Source organism: Lichenostomus cassidix, chromosome 4, assembly GCF_008360975.1.
Source record: "Lichenostomus cassidix isolate B80296 chromosome 4, HeHo_3.0, whole genome shotgun sequence".
NCBI lineage: Eukaryota > Metazoa > Chordata > Aves > Passeriformes > Meliphagidae > Lichenostomus > Lichenostomus cassidix.
In genome coordinates this window covers 45,768,211-45,787,961 of record NC_139484.1, presented here as the reverse complement: position 1 = coordinate 45,787,961, position 19,751 = coordinate 45,768,211, and the positions used below count along the sequence as shown (strand labels likewise).

General features: G+C 44.2%; 3 protein-coding genes across 15 annotated transcripts in view; 2 read left to right on the top strand and 1 right to left on the bottom strand.

The window, feature by feature from the left end:
• Positions 1 to 1,493: 1,493 nt before the first annotated feature.
• SLC10A4 (solute carrier family 10 member 4) lies at positions 1,494 to 4,273 on the top strand. Of its 2 annotated transcripts, none has more exons than XM_085059010.1 (3): positions 1,494 to 2,084; positions 2,546 to 2,687; positions 3,320 to 4,273. In XM_085059010.1, exons 1-3 carry the CDS (start codon positions 1,705 to 1,707, stop codon positions 3,833 to 3,835), a joined length of 1,038 nt encoding a protein of 345 aa, XP_084915136.1. In that variant the 5' UTR covers positions 1,494 to 1,704; the 3' UTR covers positions 3,836 to 4,273. The 2 variants fall into 2 exon arrangements, with proteins under 2 accessions (XP_084915136.1, XP_084915135.1); XM_085059009.1 differs by having other exon boundaries at positions 1,496 to 2,084; positions 2,477 to 2,687.
• Positions 4,274 to 4,371: 98 nt separating this feature from the next.
• ZAR1 (zygote arrest 1) lies at positions 4,372 to 6,021 on the top strand. Its single transcript, XM_085059008.1, is given in 4 exon segments — positions 4,372 to 5,322; positions 5,407 to 5,499; positions 5,574 to 5,662; positions 5,664 to 6,021. Coding segments are annotated over 4 exon segments (1,200 nt in total). The 5' UTR covers positions 4,372 to 4,482; the 3' UTR covers positions 5,842 to 6,021.
• Positions 6,022 to 9,137: 3,116 nt separating this feature from the next.
• FRYL (FRY like transcription coactivator) overlaps positions 9,138 to 19,751 on the bottom strand; it is a 168,718-nt gene continuing 158,104 nt past the window's right edge. For 9 of the 12 annotated variants that reach the window (XM_085059004.1, XM_085059001.1, XM_085059003.1 and 6 more), the window contains 5 exons: positions 17,561 to 17,629; positions 14,231 to 14,248; positions 13,151 to 13,261; positions 11,603 to 11,799; positions 9,138 to 11,216 (listed from right to left, as the gene is read on the bottom strand). In XM_085059004.1, the coding sequence (XP_084915130.1) occupies positions 10,958 to 11,216; positions 11,603 to 11,799; positions 13,151 to 13,261; positions 14,231 to 14,248; positions 17,561 to 17,629 (654 nt within the window). In that variant the 3' untranslated portion in view covers positions 9,138 to 10,957. The remainder of the gene's footprint in view (positions 11,217 to 11,602; positions 11,800 to 13,150; positions 13,262 to 14,230; positions 14,249 to 17,560; positions 17,630 to 19,751) is intronic. The other 3 variants (XM_085058996.1, XM_085058997.1, XM_085058999.1) reach the window with 1 other exon arrangement.

Here is a 19,751-nt window from a genome sequence, read left to right as displayed (position 1 = left end):
GTGGTAAGAGTTTATGAAGCACAATAAATACACTGCAAGCACTTTTTTGCACATGCAATCCTGAAAATTAAACCCAGAGAATACTGTTGGCTCAAAAAGCCAGTGAGATCCTGAGCTCCCCTCCTTTGGACCCCAAAAATATGAATGAACTAAAGCAATCCGGAACCTATTTGGTCATTCAACTCTGATGACTCATCTTCCCTGAGCTCTCCTTAGGCTAATGACAAGGAAACAAACACAGGCAGAACAGCATGGAACTTGGCAGCATTTTGGCAAAGCTGTGTACCCAGAATTTTGTCACTTGTTACTACTTGCACTTCTTGTGCCCCAAGAAAGAATTAATGGTTTAATAAGCAAACAGTCTGTTTTTCTTTCAAGCCATCAATAATTTCTACTCGAGTCTTGGGACAGCCCAAAATTTTACCCAAACAAATGTTTGAGAAACTCGCTGTTTAATGGAGCTTAAGGGAAGCAGCCAGTCAGGGCAGCTCCCATAGGCTCTCTCTTTAAATCCAGTGTGTCCCTCTTGAGCTGTGACCCAAAATGCTCCATGAAGAAGCAGAGCTGCACACGAAATGCAGAAGCCAAGGGGCAGCCCCTGGGGATGCTCTGTCCTGAGTTAGCTACCCTCACCCAGGAGTGGTAATGTGAAGTGGTGGCTGTGACCCTTCTAAATCCTCTGGGTGAATGAGAAAAAGAGTTACATTCCTAAGACGAGGCCAGTAACAGTGCCAAGAGTGAGAGTCACCAACACATCCTGCCCTTGGAAGCTGCCCTCCTCTCTCAGGAGCTCCCGCGCCTGTGAGTCGAGTTGGGCATTCTGTACAGCACTTTACTTCTGAAGGAACAGGGTGACACAAAATTATTAAATGAAAAGTAAATGCTGTAAGCAGTTTCATGGCTGAAAACAGTACAATCAACCTTAGATGTGATTTTTGGGTGATGGACTACATTTCTTACCCTGTTTTGAATATTTGTGTGCCTGTGAGCTTGCCCGTTTCCTCCACATGTACTGACTACCCTTTAGAAGGTATTGCCTCTCCTTACAAGCTCCTGGGCCCTCACCAGCAGAAAGCGGTGCCTCCTCGATCTCATAAAAGGGCTTTCTATCCTCCCTCATACATTCCCAAAACCCTGACATCAATAGCAATTCGCCTGGAGGGGGAACGAGCTTGGCAATCCCTCAGCAGAGGGGTCTAGTGCTGCCCACCCACATCGGGTGACACTGCGACGCTAATTGACCTTTTAACGCCGATGCCAAAGTAAATCCGCTGATACCTCAGGTGCTCCGCTGGAAACGTCGGGCCCTGCCGGCTCCAGAGGCGGGCTGCCGGGGGTCGCAGCGGAGAGGAGGATGCGGCCGCGAGCCCTCCGCCGCCTGCGCTTCCCCCCGCCGGGGCCGGGCGGCGCTGGCGGCCGCCGATGACCGCCGTCGAGGCGAGAGCGAGACACCGCCCACGCCGGGGGTGGCCCCGCGTGGGTCCGGGGACGCGCGGGCAGCGCCCGCAGCAGACAGGCGGCCAGGGACCGCGGCCGCAGCGCATCGGCAGCGCCCGGAGAGCCAGCGGAGCCGGGGAGGGATGCGAGCTCCGCCGGCCGCCGGGGCGAGCCCTCCCCGCGTCCCGCACTGACGGCCGCCCCGCCGCCCGCGCTCTGCTCCGGGGCTTGGCGGGGAGCCGGCGGCTCCCCGGGGCCGCGCAGCCCATGGCCAGCTCCGCGCAGCCCCCGGCGGCGGCGGGGGGCCCCGACGGCGGGTCGCTGGCGGGGGACGGCGACACCTTCGGAGACCGCTCCCTCAGCCAGGGCCTGAGCGTGCTGGTGGGGCTGGGGCTCTGCGTGACCATGCTGGGGCTGGGCTGCGCCGTGGAGTTGGGGCAGCTGGGGCAGCAGCTCCGGCGGCCCGTAGGGCTGCTCCTGGCGCTGCTGGGACAATTCGTAGCCATGCCACTGCTGGCCTTCCTCCTCGCCCTCATCTTCGCCCTGGACGAGGTGGCGGCCGTGGCTGTACTGTTGTGCGGCTGCTGCCCCGGCGGCAACCTCTCCAACCTCATGTCCGTGCTCGTCGACGGGGATATGAATCTGAGGTAGGCGCCCCGCTTCCCTTCGCCCCCAGCCGGCCGGGGGGTTGCTGCGGCCCCGGGACGCGGGAAGGGCTTGCTGGGCACCTGCCGCCGGTGGAGCCGGGACGGGAGGGCACGGCGCGCTGGGAATCGCCAGCACTGCTCTCCTGCCTCTTCGGTGGCAGAAGCCCCGACACACGGCTCCTGATTCCTTCCCTAAAAAGCTTCCCTGCACGCGCCCTGGCCGGGGCAGGGAAGGGGGTGGGGGGGATGGAGCGTGGAGAGAGGGGAGCCCTTGCCGTGAGAAGCGCCCGGCCGGCTGCAGAACCCTCTTCCAGCGGGGGTTGGGGCTTCCCGGGGCTGCCCCTCGGCCGGGCGGGCGGTGATGGGGCATTTCTTTGGTTCCCCCGGCGCAGTATTATCATGACGGCTTCCTCCACCCTGCTGGCCCTTTTCTTGATGCCCCTCTGCCTCTGGATCTACAGCCGCCACTGGATCAACACAGCCGTGGTGCAGCTGCTGCCCTTGGGGGCGGTAAGCCTGACGCTGGGCAGCACCCTGCTGCCCATCGGCCTGGGGGTGCTCATCCGCTACCGGCACCCCCGCGCCGCCGACCTCCTGGTCAAGGTAGGCACGGCGTCCACAGGGGAGGTGGCCACGCTGCGGGAGATGCCCGGGGGTGGCACGGGAGTAAGCTTTCTAGTCCCGCCAAACCGGTATTAGTTTCACGCAGGCATATTCAACTATTTAGGTGGAATACAAGGACTTACAGTCTTGAAATAAAACGGTGGGACAGAGATAGAAAGCGAGGGTAAGGGCGGGTTACCTCCCGAGGGAAGGAAGGCAGTGTGGTGCTGCACCCTGGCAGGCATCCTAGACCCTGTAGCAGAGGCATTCCGTGACATCCTGCTTTCTCCCCGCTCTTGATGCACCCAAGTCGGGCAAAGCCAACCTGCAGGCACGGCCACGCTTCTTTAAAACATGCAACTAAATTAGCTTAAATGCGAAAGGAAGAGTGAGGCGTAAGTCCTGGTTCTTTTTTCCCAGCAAGTCATCCCAAAGCAAAATGATGGAGGGTGGCTTCAGCCCCTTCCTTTCCTGGGATATGATCAAACACCACCAGGCCAGGAGCAAACCCGGGAAGGGCAATGCAACTATGTTTTGCAGTTTAGAATCTTTAGCAAGCCTCTGCCTGCTATGCTTATCCTTCCAAACTAATAACCTTCGTGTTGTTTATCAATGTCTGTATCTGTTGCCAGATTTCCCTGTGGTCTCTCTTGGTGACACTGGTGATCCTGTTCATCCTGACTGGGACTATGCTGGGCCCAGATCTGTTGGCACAGATTCCTGCTTCTGTCTATGCCATTGCAGTGCTGATGCCTCTGGCAGGGTACGCCTTGGGATACGGCTTAGCCACAGTCTTTAAAATGCCCCCACACTGCAGAAGAACAGTGTCTTTGGAAACAGGGTGCCAAAACGTCCAGCTCTGCACCGCCATCCTAAAACTCACCTTCTCCCCAGAGATCATAGGGAGCATGTACATGTTTCCCTTGCTTTATGCGCTTTTTCAGTCAGCAGAAGCTGGACTGTTTGTGCTAGTATACAAGATGTACGGAAGAGACAGCTACAAGCAAGATACACTTGGTGAAGAGGAAGACACAGATATATCCTACAAGAAACTGAAGGAAGAGGAGGTAGCTGATACTTCTTATGGCACAGTGACCACAGAGGAGCACAACTCCATTCAGATGGAGCCGACTCAGACGGCACTGTAGGCGAGACAAAGAGGTAACTCCCTGAGACATGAACGTGTGTTGTGCTTGCAACCAGGCTGGGGCTGTGCTCGCTGCTGTGCAAGCGGAGCTGCCCGTCCTCCATTGTTTCTCCAGCTGCTCCTATCGTACCAGGTGATACGTGTTTGTTACCATGACAGTTCTACTTCCTCAAAAGTAAATGTGAAAAAAAAAAGGAAAAAAAAAGCATCACCACGACGCAGACCAGTAACTGTAAAACTTCATGCAAAGAGGCTGCTGCCTGGCTGAGTGCAGCAGGAATGGGTAGAAGAAAGGAAACAGTGTTCCACAAAACCAACTCAGTGTCAGTATGGGTGATAGAAAAATCCACGTCTCGCGTGTATCTCTGTGCCTCCCACCTGCTGTAAAAGCATTGTGCTCATTGTTCTCACCACAAATACATGGCGAAGCCGAACCAAACGCGTGTTCTCCGCTCTTTAGTCCCTTGGAGGCAGTTACTAGGCGTGCTGCCGGTTCACCTGGGGAGCAGCGCGGAGGGCGGGGGATGGCCTCGCACCAGGTGGGGATGGGAAGGGGCCGCAAGGCCGGCGCCCGTTGGGAGCGAGGGAAGCCCGGCCCTCTCGGGGTATTTAAGGCCGTCCCTCGAGGGCTGCCCCGGGTTCGGTGCGATGGCCGAGGAGGCGATGGCGAGCTATCTCTATGCCGCCTATCACCCCTACTCCTACCGCTACCCACCGCCCAAGGGCAAAAGTGGGGTGGCGGGCGGCTGGCGGCCGCGGGGCAGCGGCTACTTCTCGGGCTACGGGGAGGCGGCCGCCGAGTACTTCGACAACTACCAGCGGGCGCAGCTGAAGGCCATCCTCTCGCAGGTCAACCCCAACCTGACGCCGCGGCTCCGCAAGGCCAACACCAAGGAGGTGGGCGTCCAGGTGAACCCGCGGCAGGACGCCTCGGTGCAGTGCTCACTCGGGCCCCGCACGCTGCTGCGCCGCCGGCCTGGCCCCGCCGTGCCGCGGCCTCGTGAGGCGGAGCGGGAGCAGGAGCAGGAGCTGGGCAGCCCGGCCACCACCAGCACCCGCGCCGTGCGCTTCCCCCGCACCATCGCCGTCTACTCGCCCATGGCGTCCCGCAGACTCACCGCCTTCCTGGAGGAGTCGAGCCCGGAGCCGGAGCGGCGGCCGCAGCAGCAGGACAAGGCGGCGGCCGTCGAGGAGGAGCCGGCCGCGCTGCGGGAGCAGCGGGAGGCGGAGGCGGCCGCCGTGCGGGCGAGCTGGGAGAAGCCCCCCGAGGGTGTTGCCGAGCCGCTCGGGCAGCGCCCTGCGGAGCCGCGCGGGCAGCGCTCAGCTTCCCCCCCGGCGGCGGCCACGGGAGCGAGCCAGGAGGAGGCGGCGGAGCCGGCGGAGGCAGCCGAGGCAGAGCCGGTAGAGCCGCCAGCCCAGCCGGCAGAGCCGCCGGCTTCGCCCCAGAAGCGGGAGTCGTCGGCGGGCAAGACCCGCCTGCGCTTCCAGGTGAGTGGTGGCCTGGGGGGAGTGGAGAGAGGCCGGGCTGGCCCGGGAGGCGCCCGCGCCGTCGAATAACGTTGTCCCCGGCAGTTCCTGGAGCAGAAGTACGGCTACTACCACTGCAAGGCCTGCAACATCCGCTGGGAGAGCGCTTACGTCTGGTGTGTCCAGGGCACCAACAAGGTAGGGTCGGCTCGGGTCGCCCCGGCGCGGACCCCTCGCCGCCACCCCTTTGCTGACCCCGGCCTTCCCCTCAGGTCTATTTCCGTCAGTTCTGCCGCACCTGCCAGAAGTCCTACAACCCGTACCGCGTGGAGGACATCACCTGCCAGGTAAGGGACCCCCGCCCTGCCCGAGCCCGGCTGTCCCCGGGCCCAGCCGCCCCGCCGACCGCCGCCTTCTCCCCCAGAGCTGCAAGCAGACGCGCTGCACCTGCCCCGTGAAGATGCGCCACGTGGATCCCAAGAGGCCGCACCGCCAGGACCTCTGTGGGAGATGCAAGGGGAAACGCCTCTCCTGCGATAGCACATTCAGTTTCAAATACATCATCTGAACGGGATGAGGGTTGGTTTTTTTTTTTTTGTTTTGTTTTGTTTAGGGCTTTTCTAGAAAACTGCAAGAAGAGCAGATTTTTGTTGGTATTGTTGAAGGTACTTGGTGCAATGTAGCTAGGAAAGCATGAAAATAAAAGTATTGCAAAGCACACTCAAATGATCAGATGGGTTTGTGCCCAGCTCAGAGGCTGCATATTGTAAATTCTGTAACTTGCATGGGCGATGAGTTTAGAGATGTATTGTGAATCACTGATGGTCTTGGAAGCACCTGACTCAGGACCTTGTAGAATCTCATGTGGAAAGGGTTTCTGTTACTGCTCCTGTTGTTGAACTTATGGAATGCTTGAAGTTAACATGAAATTGACATCTGCAGTAGGCAGTAGACCATCATTCATGAACAAACCATGTAATAGTATTCACTTACTGTGCACACCTCTATTAGAGGTAGAAAGTATCCTGCACCTGTTTTTCATCTAGAAAATTATCCATTAATGTTGTGTAAGTACTAAATCACTCCTGCTGGTACAGCTGGTCTGCATTTAGCTAAGCCAGTGTTTTTTTGTCTGCAGACTAAAGCCAAAGAAAGCTCTTTAGGGATGGTTCTCACAAAATGTTAAGATCTTACAGTCTCTTGGTAAATGTGTTGCTTATCTTACTTGCACAAGGTTATGGAAAGAAGGCACACCTCAGAGGAGCAAGGTACAATACTGCATCTGCCTGGCTTCCTCTTCAACCTGCAGATGAAGTGCAAGAGCTGTGCACTTAGTGAATTACACTTGAAGAGTTTGATCTAGTTACAGTTTAGATGTCTGCCATCATGGAAGGATCAAACTCTAACACTCTTCTGGGGTTGGGTTTGCAACTAGGAATTGCACTTCTAGTGTTTGGTAGTAACGGCAGAACCAACACTGGTTACTTGCAGATGATGCTCTCTGTGGGCTACTGGTGCTCTCAGTGGTGGTGTCTATAGGAACACAATGCTTCAGCAAGTGTTACAAGCTGACTCTGGGACTAACTTATGGCATCACCATCTGAGCAGAGTCACAAGCTAGTAAAACCTACACCACTGCCCCAGTCCACCCTTCAGCTATCAAGCTGGGTAAACAGAGGAAGAAATAATTTTCTGAGAATGCTACTGACACTGTTAATTTTGAAATTGAGCATAATAATGCACAAAGCCTTTTGCAAAACTCTTGAGGTAGTTTCTCTTTGAAAAGAGTGACTTTTATATTGACTATAACAAACTTAGCTACACCTGTACCCAGCTTATTCAAGTGACCACTCTATTAAAGACTAAATGAAGAACCAGTCTGAGTCCATGCTGTACAACAGCTTCAGTGCCAGGTGGTCTTGCATCTCTGAGTGGAAGCTAGTGTATGGCAGGGTATGCACACAATATCCTTTGTATCAACATGTCTGGTTTGAGGGGCAGTGAGTGTTAATTCTATATGCTATTCTTCATCTTGCTGTAAATTCTTGCCTTATTTCAATATGCCCCTTGAACCTGCTGCAGTAAGCTTAATGCCTCCGTATCAATTTATTGCCAAGTAATTTTATTCTTGCTGCATTCATTATTACAGCAGTGTGAGGCATTCTGGGAAAAAGTAGACCTACCCCCACTCCAGAGCAGAGTACAATTTTTCCCATGCTTCTACCTGAAGTGTTTTTCCATGTATCACAGTAAAAGGAAATACCCCTTGCTTTACCAGCTCAGTCAGACTTTGACAGCAAGTTCCATCCTTGCCCTGTTCAAGTTGAAAAGTACCCCTGGCAGCTGGGCAGTTTTCTGTTGTAGTGCAAGTGCCTCCAGTTACTCTGTGATGAGCAGTGGCAAGCCTCCAGCTTGAGCAATGCAGTTGGGGCCCTCTCTGCAGCCACCTGGCCACAGTGCCTCAGTTTACAGTTGCAGCTGTGATCTGAGAAGTCTTTATTTCAGAGCATGTTCCCCTCTAAGGATGTTCTTCAGTGTTTCTCTGTTTGCCTTCGCTGTTCTAATGGCTGTAGTCTGTTCCTGATGGATGCAGTGAGAAACTGGCTGTGATGAGTCTGTGCACCTTGGGAATGAGTCAGAGAACTGAAGCTCTGTGCCATGTCAGCAAGAAGTCATGGCACTGTGAGCAGTTGAGTGCTTCCTATTTATGCAGGTATCCTCACACAGCATTGCTTTGAGAATTACTTGCTGTGAATATGGTGACTCTTACGTAATTACTAGCAGTACAAGCCCAAAGTGAAATTTAGTACAACTTAAGGGTTGTCATCCCCACTAACTACCGTCAAAGCAGCAGTTGCTTCTGCTTGATAAGATGTAGAACAGACCCAGCTGATTTGAACTGGGTGTTGTGCTTCAGCAGCAACTGGTATAAGCAAGCAGCTGACAAAGGCTCCAAGTGATAGCAGCAAAGAGCCACCCACCCCTTTCATCAGCTAATGCAAGGCTCTGTGTCTTGGAGTGGAGTGCAGGGGGCAGCTGTATTAAACAAGCTTTCCTTCATCCTGTAGCATTCTTCAGTTCCAGCGTAGGTATATGTGTCATCCCTCTTAAATATGTTCAATGCTTTCACTGCTTGATGCCAAAGTACAATTCTGTACTTTGTAGTTCTTTTTCAGCTTTACTGCTGTGTCATGTGCATGACCACACATGCTGTGGATTGTGGGCACTGGTTCCTAGACTCAGCAGGAAGAAGGAAAGCAACTCCTGACCTATGTGATTATGCAAAGTGGAAGGGAACAGCCTTCACACTGCGCGTTCTTCAAAGCTATCCTGAACTTGCCCTGTACAGCTCTTCCATGAAGAGATTCTTTTGCACATGTTAGCTCAGTCAGTGCTGTATTTGCTGCCTCTTACAGGAGTTGTCTGATGTTTTCCTTGTTTCTAGACAGCTTTACCATAGCTTCAGATTTGGCACAGACCTGGTACCAGGTAATGCAGGGTGACAGCTCATGCAGTAGTTGAGAAGTAATTTTTGAAAAGCTTCATGAAGTTAAAGCAGTATCAAAAGACAGTCAGCTAACATCATTCTGCTCCATAGAGCAGGTTACACTAGCCATTAGAAATGGAGGAAGATGTATAACATAAGGAATTACATACATAAATTCGGGTTTGAGTTGCATGAGAAATCCATTAACAGCTTCAGAACGTGCTGAGGAAAATGCTCTTGCAATGACAGGATATAAAAAACATGACTTCAGGGCACCCAGGCCTCTGTTGTCAGTGTTTAGTTGGTTCAGCTAAAGTATTTAAACTCTAGCTTGTAAAAATACACAAAATGACAGATACAATGTCTTTTATTTTTACAAAAAAAGCTGGTAAAAGATGATGTAAATAAAAGTGTAATGCGCCCCTAAATAAAACTACTTATCCCCCGTAAATACTAGTTAAATAATTAAGAACACCATCTACAGTACCACAAAACCATCAAAATAATTCAATTTTATCAGGGACAGGGAAAAAAAATACAGTGAATATGGATGTGCCTTGACCAGTTACAGAACTTGTTAGGATAACATAACTACTGTCAGCAGTCCAACAGTGTGCACAGTGCCTTCAATTAATGCATTTCAGCATAATTACATTTCTAGTGGGGCCTAATTCCCCCAAAAAGGCAGAGCTAAGAATTTCAATTCTACATTCTAAACTCTGGAATTAGAGCCCATTAAAAAAAATCACAGTGGGTAAGAGATGTATATAAAAATACTGGGTGTTCCTTTCAAATCACAGGAGTTGTGGGACTACATTCTTTTCTTTTTTCTTTTTTTTTTTTTTTTCTAGAAAATGCTATTGGTTTCAACAGAATCCAGTTTGTTTTATGCTACAGACTTTGACACTGAACTATGAGTATATTGCCTGTTTGCATGTTTTGGTAGTCAGGGGTTTTTTTGTTTGTTTTTTTTTTTTTTTTCTATATAGTCCCATTTCCTTAGGCTTCAGTTGAGTCATGAAGATGCATGTATGTGCATTCAAACCCTGCAGGCTACTCAGACTGCAAGTACTGCGTGTGACTACCAAGAGGGAACCCCCCCTTCCCCTCATAGCTTTATACACCTACTGTTTTAACAGTGCATTGCACAGATTTACAAGAAAAATACTGGTTTTGCACTATACAGTTTCTAGAATATATACAGAATAAAATAAGTTAACTTCTAAAGAGAATTGCTGATGGGCAGCATATATCTTTAATATACATTTTAAAGTCTCTGCAGGCAGCTACTTTTTGGTTAGTTGTTATCAATATTTGTAACATAAGCACTGGTCAGAGAACTGAGCAGCATTCCAATAAAGTTAACAGATATATTATTTCTTTTAGAAACACTGGGAAATCCCAGTTTAAAATATTATTAAATGTCCTAACATTTACACACTATGAGGATTAGATCTAATAAAATAAAATTTCTTCAAAAATATCTTGCAGCTCTTTTAAGCATGCTCTGAGACCTTATTTAACAATCATCCATACCTTCAAAAAACAACTGTCACATAGCCATACATTCTAACTCACACACATCATTTCCTTATTACAGACAACAAAAGCAAATAAAACACTGAGAAGTCAATGGTTTTTGCAGTCATATGTCATTCTACTCATGTTTGACTGCACATTCTTCATGACGTTGCAAAGTGTCTCATTAGGTGTTAGTTGATGATTTTATCTACTACTGCTGGAAAGCCAGGAAGCCTTGCAGGTCTTCAGCCAAAATAATCCAGCCTTGATTTTAGCCTCATCCCACCTGCGATATTGATTCAACCTGTAGAGGCTGTTACTGCAAACATCATTTATAGTTCTGTTACAACAGAAAATAATGCATATGTATGCATTACATTTAAGCCCTTTTCCTTTCGTGTAGTTTTTATACATAAATTTAATAAAAAAATACTACTGCCACACAGGCTGCTGTGTAGAAAGAGCAGTCAAGTAGGATGTTCACTTCAATTTTCAAAGTTTTACTTCTGATGAAACAGTTTCTTGCTGTGCTAAAAGTGTGTTGGTTGTCAGGATTGCTGGAGGTTTGTTTTTATGTTTTTTTGTGAAAGGTGCTCAATAATAGTCTGAAGTATCTTCATCATCAGTTCTTTTCTAAATGACAGCTGTTCAGAATCCAGTGGTCACAAGGTTTATTCCTGTTTTGATCTTCCCTAGAAGCTGACAGGATTGCACCATGCGGAGAGACTCTCGAATTTCTAGATTAAGTTCCATCAGCTTTGAGCTGGCCTCAGACATATCTTGGTTGGAGCCTACTACTGCAAAGCTGCCAGTCTGGCCAAGTGTCTGATGACGGAAATAGATGTGCAGCAATGTTTGAACTGGGTCATCTTCAGAACTGCCAAAGATGTCATGGGGCCAAATGGATCTGTAAACACACAGTTTGGATTTAAACATTAAAAAAATTACATGTTTAAATACTCTTTAAACAGACATTTGAACAGAAGACATAGGAAAATGCTAGAGAAATATTTCCTCCATAGAGTCCCAGTAATTAACAGTATTATTTCTCAGAGATAAATTCCAAAGAATTTACTAAGTGTAAATAAATTCCAAAGTACTACTAGAATTGCTTTTTGGTTGTTTTTTTTTTTTAATTATTTTTAAAAACTGTAATGAAGCAACAGTGTTTATCCTTTTCAACAAGAACATCCAGTGAGAGCTGAAAGAAACCAAATAGTGGCTATTGCTATTTTTAATTTTAAAATGTCTATTAACAAACTCAAGGTCTGGAAGCAATTCTTAAAAGCTTACCTGAAAGCCTTGACCTGTGCCACAGCTGACACAAACTCTTTGTTTCTCAGGGATTCAATGAGAGAGTGAATAGCTGTTTCTGTGTTTGCTTGGGAAGCCTCTGCAATTTCGATTTCTTCGATACCACTGTCAGACACCGCCTCAGCCTCTTTCAGGCAGCTCTCCAAAAGAGCAAGTTCTTCAGACATGTTTATAACCTAAAACAAGTATAAGTTATCTTTTCTAGTTTAAAGGTATTTTCAGCCAAATTAATTTTCAGATTAAGATTTTTATTTTTCTTCCTCTATGCAGTAATAAATGAGAAATAGAAAAAGAACACCCAAATATTTTCTGCAGTTGCTTAAGTATACAGTTAATTTAATGGCCCAAGTGTGCATGTCAAGTATTTGGGCTTCCCCAAGAAGTTTCCATCTTAGTTCTTTTAAAATTTATTTTTAAAAAAATTTCTCCCTGCATTACTTAATAACAAACTGACAAGAAGAATTAAACATTTCAGGAAAGTATGGCAGCAATGGTGCCATTATGAGGACATCTTAAATACAAAGGAAAAAATCTGGAAGACTGGTTACCCAGCACGGTAACTGAAGTCCAGCCAGTGTATATACTAGTATCTTTGGCTTTAGCTGCAATGCATGAATAAAACACAAGGTCATCTCACAGAACATGATTCTGCATGTGACTAACTTAGGGAAGAAGTGGGACTAATGTGATGCCAACCTTCCACAACATTCTTCAAACAGGCTTATTTACAGCCTCTACAAAAATCTGGAAATACAAGTGAGGAATGTGCAGGGGTTTTTTCTGAAGCTATTAATAAACCAAGGATGTTCACTTTCAAAGGTTTTCCATGTTCATTCCTGCTACATCAAGCAAGACCAAGTATTTTTTTTTATGCTACCCCTGTTTATTGCATTCCAGATCCAGGGGAGAACTTTCAGAAGACATTATTAATAGCATAATGCATACAACCCAATTAACATATGTACCCTGTGCACAGCTGAAAGACACCTTTTACTTCTGAAGTTACTGCAACTAAAAGTCAGGCATAAGATGTCTAGAACACACTGCTAACTCTGTTTAGGATGGAGACTAAGGTTGCAGAGTAATTGAATGGCAGCTGAAGTGACACAGTTAAATGAATCAGTTGGTAGCAAGTTATGGTGTTTGCTATAGGAAACACTAGGGCAATGGGAAGAGGCTTCATCACAGAGCTCTGTTGAGTGGAGTTGATGTGCCCTGATTGTAGCTTGATTAGAATACACCAGGAGTGCTACTGAAATATTTAAAATCCTAATCACTGGACTCCCTGCATTCCTGTCTTTTAAAGAGCTTTCAAGCTGGACAAAAATCAACAGAGATAATTGAACATCGCAGAAAATTCTTGTAAGCTCTATTTAAGTCTTTTATTAATTGGCTATAAAACAGCTGGAACCCTCCTCCAGTTTCTAAAAAGATATCCCACTGATGAAAATGCTATCAAAATGTATTTTAAATTGTCTGCATTTAAAATGTCAACAGTTACTAAGTGAATGGCATGGTTTTCATTACCTCTGCTTCTTTTTTGATTGTTTTTACTTGACTGATGAGTTTGCAATAGGCTTGGAACAGAAGCAGCAACTGGAAATGCAACTTGTATAGCCTCCGACATAACTCCAGCTCCTAGAAATGTAAACAACACTATTATATTCAGAAGTGCAAACCTCCTACTATGCTGTACAACAGACAATAAATCACAACTTCTTCAGTACAGAGTGTGCAAAATTAAAAGTAGTTAATTTGGTTACTAAAGAAAATGCCAGAAGTATTTAGAAGCTAACATACAGAAAACTAATGAAAAGCAAGTGAAAGCTTCATTCAGTTCTAAACTTAGAAGTAACCTCTCACAGAGATAAAAAGTTCACTTTTTAGTAAGTTACATTTCTAAGAAGGGGGCTGGAGTGGGACACCAAGTGATTCAAAAGGCATTTTGAAATGTCCAGAACATTTCAAGATTTCATGTCTTAAGACAGAAATTTCATAGATTGCTTACTTTGACTGGTATTTTACTGTTTTAGATTCAAGATCTAATATCCAAAAGAAGCAGCTGGGGTCCATGAGTATAGGATCTTTCATAACCATTAATATTTATATTGTAAGCACAGTATATAACTATAACCTGGCCCTTAGCTTACACTGCCTGACAGAGTAGGAGGAGAATAATTCCATTGCTGGAGGCAAGAATATTGTTTTCTTTATAAAAGGTAGGCCTTACTCTGCTTTAGAAAATAACACAAGATATATTCTTAAGGAAATGAAATAGCAGTATTAACTTATATACTGTCTTGCTTCCATTTTTATGCCTCTAAAACACTAGTCAAAAGTGCAGGCAGTGCTCATACTGCTTCACATACAGACATAAAAGCTAAAGCTAATGGAATAATCTTTAAAACATTCTACTAACTACAGGATCCTATTATCTACAAAGGACCAACAGTCTAATGGGTTAGATGATGCAAAATTGAAGCACACAGCATTTCTGTAATAGTCTGGGACAAGACATCATTATTTCACAAATGGATAAGACAAGATGGAGACCAGTTTGGTGACTGGCATGGTTAAGTATTTGATAAATCAAGAACTGTCACTTACTGCTAGAATTTCCATTTGCTAAGCAAGAAGATGAGCAGGTCACAACAATACAAAGAAAGAAAAAAGAGCAAGAATTAGTGTAGGAAATAATTTTAATTAGGTAGAAGATGTCCCAGGTAAAATGAAGAAAGAAATACAAGTAACATGCTCCATATATACTGTGAATGCAAAAAGTTAACAGGCTGAATTTGACATGAAATTACTTGCTGCTATAACTAAAGATAGGTAGCATTGGCTTTGTTGTCCCACAGCACGAGTAACACTCTTACAGCCCTGTCTGGTCTTTATATATGTGTACTCTGAAAGGTGCACAAATTTAAGGTAATCAAAATCAAGGACACTTTGATCTGAACATCTGTACAACACTTCTTACTTGTTTTGTATCACAATAGTTTAAGCAAAAACAATGCCTTTTAAAATTGGAGATGTAAGGTTAATTTGGATTCTGAATCAGTTTAGAAATTGTTGGGTTTGCTAAACTCAGTTCTCAACACCTGTGAGAGACTTATGTAATGTAATTACACTTGGTTTTTACAAGCCATTTCAGAAAAAGTGTTTGGGAAAGACGGATAGGGAGAGAAATAGTCAGGAAATCTATTTGTCAGACGAGGGACGTGAACTTCCCCATTCCTGTGCTTTGAACAGCACAAAGTGTAGTGATGGCATTTAAGCACGTACAGTCGTCATAGCAAACCAAATCACAGAATTATAGAACACCCTGAGTTGGAAGGGACCCACGAGGATCACTAAAGTCCAACTCCTGGCCCTGCACAGGACCATCTCCACTGGAATCACACCATATGCCTGAGAGCAAAACATATGAAGATGCAGTGGATGTCTGACTCCCAACAGACAGAAGCAGTTGAGCTTTACTAAGCACATAGTTGTACATGATGTTATGATAAGTTACATACTATGTGCTTAACACGTTATAAATATTGCATGTTTTTGTTACATTGCATGTTTTTGTTCTGCACTCTGTGCTATTACAGACATAGCACAATTATTATATACATGAAAACTTCTGATGCACAGAACACTGAATACTTAAGATCTTGAACTGCAGAAGTTAACATAAATTCAATGACTCACTTTAATGAAGCCCAGAGAATCAGGTTTTGAGAAATGACAGGGTTGACTATTTAATTATTTTAGTCATTAAGTTCCAGTGTTCTTAAAGCCAAGTCTCATTATTACTGAAAGCCATAATTAATCTCTTTCCCCCAAATCACACCTTGATAGCTAATTTTTAAAAATCCAAGAGATGTTTTCCTTTAAAAATGGCTTTGTACTGCTTCAGTGCCTTTCACATATGTGCTTCTTTGAGAAATAATCTGATTTTTCTACCTGCCTGTCCTGTAGAAACAGTCAAACCAGGAGTCCAGATGCATTCTTTGAGGCTTGAGTGTACTAACAGCAAGAACCGAATAATTAGATTTACTTCCAAGTCTGCTGGCAACGCACAAGCCAGAACAGAATTAATCTCGCTATTCCTTAGCTGTATGGGCTACAGTGCTAAAAATTAGTAAGAAAATCTTATTTGTGTTAGTGAATGAAAAATATCTGTTTTCCTGAGCAAGACAACACACATTTTTTGCATTAACTAGTTAACTGCTTAGACTTGTTAGCCCTGCACTCCATTTACAAGGACTTTTGAAGAATTACCAGCATGCCTCCCTCACAGGCTAGGATTAAAAACCAAAATCAAAATAGGTCCCCACAAATAATAATCAGTGTGATTGGTCACAAACTCCTTTTCAGAAGCTGTCTTCAAACCCTGCAGAAACAGAAGAATAGGCCGAACTGCCTTACTGGGATTCATGGATTCTCTCTGTGCAAGCAATCTGAAAGCTTGCATATTGCTTGTCTTCCATTTCTTAGTTTCTCCAGCTATACAGTAGGAACAGTAACATTTACCTTCATGGCAAGAATGGTTCTGTTCTAACAAATAAATGTTAGAGCAGTTTCTTGATGTATGTAATCGAAATTATAAATATGGACTGAAATAAATGCTGTTTTTTTATTAATATATACAGCATTTACTGTATTTTAAGAGTAAATGTTGTTATCTATTTCTGTACCAGTCAGTATATGAAGATGTATACTTAGTGTAAAATACACTAAAATATGTGTTCATAGGCAAGACAAAAGTCCTTGCAAATAGTAGCAAATAATTTTGCTGGTTTTGTATTACCTAAGGTTATCCATGTAATTTTTTTTTTTAATGTGCAACTTCAATGCAGTATTAAGAGTATATTACCACATTTCACTACTCTCTAAATTCAGGAATATTTTGTGATTGAATTAAAAAAACCCAAACATTACTATTTAATATATTAATTAATTGTTTATATATATATATATACATATATATATATGAAAAACAGCCAAAGTGAACTGTATAAAAGAAGAAATAATCCAAAGATACACCAGACACTTCTGTTGCTGAAGACTATATCCTCAGCAGCAGAAACATGACCAAGCTCATCAATGAACAGTTCAATTGAATAAAAGAAATAAAATTCCTCCTTTCTCACCTTGGATTTGGGATTTTTGTCAAACTGTCATTGTGAAAAGGTAAGATCATATGCTACCTGCAGTTCTACTTTCTTACATCTTTCATTGTCCTTACCACAGTACTTCAGGTGGCAGATTCCTTATACCTACTAACACTGCCTTTTGGATTTGCTTTTTTTACTGTGTCAATATTATGCAGCTATTCTGTATTAAACCTCCCCCTCCAGTCCTAGTCCACCTGGGGGAAAACTGTCAGTTATTACAGCAATTAGTAATATCAAGCGTGGATGACTGCCATGCAAATATATACAAAATATTCAACTAATATTAATGGATTGCTTAACCTATTGTTAGATAATATTTTGACAGAAGTGTTTAATGAGCTTTTTGCTACACTGCTACTTTACTCCTTGTTCCTTCTCACATAATGGCTCCAGAAAGGTCTTCTGTATATTAAATTCAGTAGAACTTTTTGAGTAGACAATGTATCTGAGCACATAACCAGAATGTTAATATTTTTTCTTTCGAGAAACAGCAGCAGAAAAGCAGACCTGCTGGTACACAGATGCTATCTAGTCTGCTTATCTACTCAGTGTTATTAAGTCTAGAACCCAAGACAGATTGCCAGCTTTTATTAAGAAGACCCATTTTTATTACCACTTCATGAGACTCTGAGTTTCCAAAAGATAGGATGATAACTGAAATGAAAAGCTTTTCATAAAGTTTTAATCTCTCTACAAATATTGGAATTTTTGTGCAATAAAGATCTTTTTTATTATCATATCCTGAGACTCACAAATGACATACACCTACCTGGGCATCTGTGTTAGTCCCATGAATACCATCATCAGTACCAAATGTTCTTTTGCAGTCTTCTAGCCACTGCAAAATAAATACAAACAAGATTAAACATGTTCTGAAACAGAGCAAAATGAAGACTGCTAAAACTGCGTAAGACATTCTGTCTTGTACGTTCTCGGACAACGTAAGAAACTGTGATATGAAATCAGTTGTTTACCAATGTTGTTTGCAGTGATGATATCCACTCTGATCTATCACTGTGTAGCTTTTATTGTGTCCCTTCTGTTCTAATTTTCCTGCAGCCTTCATTACCCAAGATGGAGATAGTACACTTCAGCATAAAGAGTAACCCATGATTGAATTTGGATGCTGTTACAGGAAAATGTGTCAGAGGGTGGGAGTAGAAACATCCCTCTCTTTACTTTCTGCACAAGGTTTACACCCACATGATTTATCAGCCTTTAAAATATGCACTAATTCACATTAGAGAGTAAGCCTGTTAAATTTCTTGGGACTACTTTAGAAAAAGAAGGAAAAAGAGCTCTCTTGTGTAAGTAGATGTAAGTGCAGGTTTACAGGATGGAATGAAAAAACCCAAATTCTCCAGTGGGAGTTTAGCATCACCTCCATTTCATACAAGCCAAGGAGATGAAGTATTCTTGCATTACACAATGCAAACCTGCAGATTTCACCCAGAGCTGTATTTAACCCCAGCTCCTATAACAAACACGTGCATTAATTTCAGTGGGCAATCTCTTTTATACCTTTAACCAACCATGCATATTCCTCAAAAAATAACCTCCATGTGTACTGGCATTCACATGAGTATCACTGTTACTATAAAGCATTTACAGGATAAAGAATGTTCTTGTTGGACAATACAGCCTGATCACCTTATTGACACAGCACCCAGCATATTTTTCTGTATGCTGCAAACAACTGCAAGCATGGATATTACTGAAATGGGAATGCATCATGTTGAGACAAAGTGCAGGATATCTTCTGAAATGAAGAATTGGCTCTATACATCCAAGGAAGAATAATTTAGCATACTGTGTGTTTGGTATCTTGAATCTCAGAGGAAATCTTGGTGACCTTTCTCTAACCTTTGTCTGATGCAAGAAAAAGAAAAATGTGATTTCCCATCTGCTCAATTTAATAAAGGTTACTTAGTGAATTAACTAGGCCTGTGTGCTCATGAAGAGGAGAAATGGAATTCTCTGAACATCACAGTGTCAGTTTCAATTAGTGACATGGATACCAACATCCACAGCAAATCTCATTTTTCTTTTTATCAGACAGCATCCATTGGGAACGATGGACTAGGTCTGCACTGCACCACAGCATCAGCAATTGGGAAGCTAATATTTATTTTCACACACCACTCTTTTAAGATCTTTAAATCTCAGAACCAGTCTGAATAAAGGGTGTGCCTAGAATGCTGTATGTATAAACTTGTATTTTCCATTACATTTATCTGATTCAGTATCTTTGTCCCTAATATGCACAAGCAGTCCCCTTGCAAGAAAATAGAATAATGGCTCAAAAAAGGTGACAATATTAATTTGCCTAGAATTTTTACAGAATAGATGTTCAGCATGGTAGAAGGATCTAATTTCTTCTTTGGGAAGACTAGTAGATTGTGTGACGGAATAACCTCCTTTATGTGTTTGCTTTGTATCAATTCATGTTTTCTCCATGTATCTCCTAAAAAGTGTTGATGAAAGTGTAACACAGGGAAGTCTGGGGTTGGTCTTGGTCATAGCACAGGTTGGTTTGCCAGATGAAACCCTAAACAGACATGTTAAACACCCTGTACTATGGGTACTTTTCTGTTTTATCTTGGTAAATAGGTAAGATTTTCAAGCAACTGCAGCCTGAGCCTCTTACTTTTTCAGTCTGATTCATGTGAATGCCTGTACACCACACAGCACTGAGAGTGACAAACATCTACTAGGATAAAGTTTAAACAACAATTTTTCATTAAAGAAGTTAACATACAGATTTTCCCAGTGGTTGATTCTAGAGGACACCAGATTAACATGCAAATTACATTTATTTATCTTTTAATTTTTATTTACTTTATTATACAATAGCCCAACCACTTAATTTGATAATTTTTATTCATGTTTCTGTGAAAAAAGCAAGGATCTGCATTAAGTTCATTAAACAGTTTGCCTTAATACTTTCAGATTTAATAGGA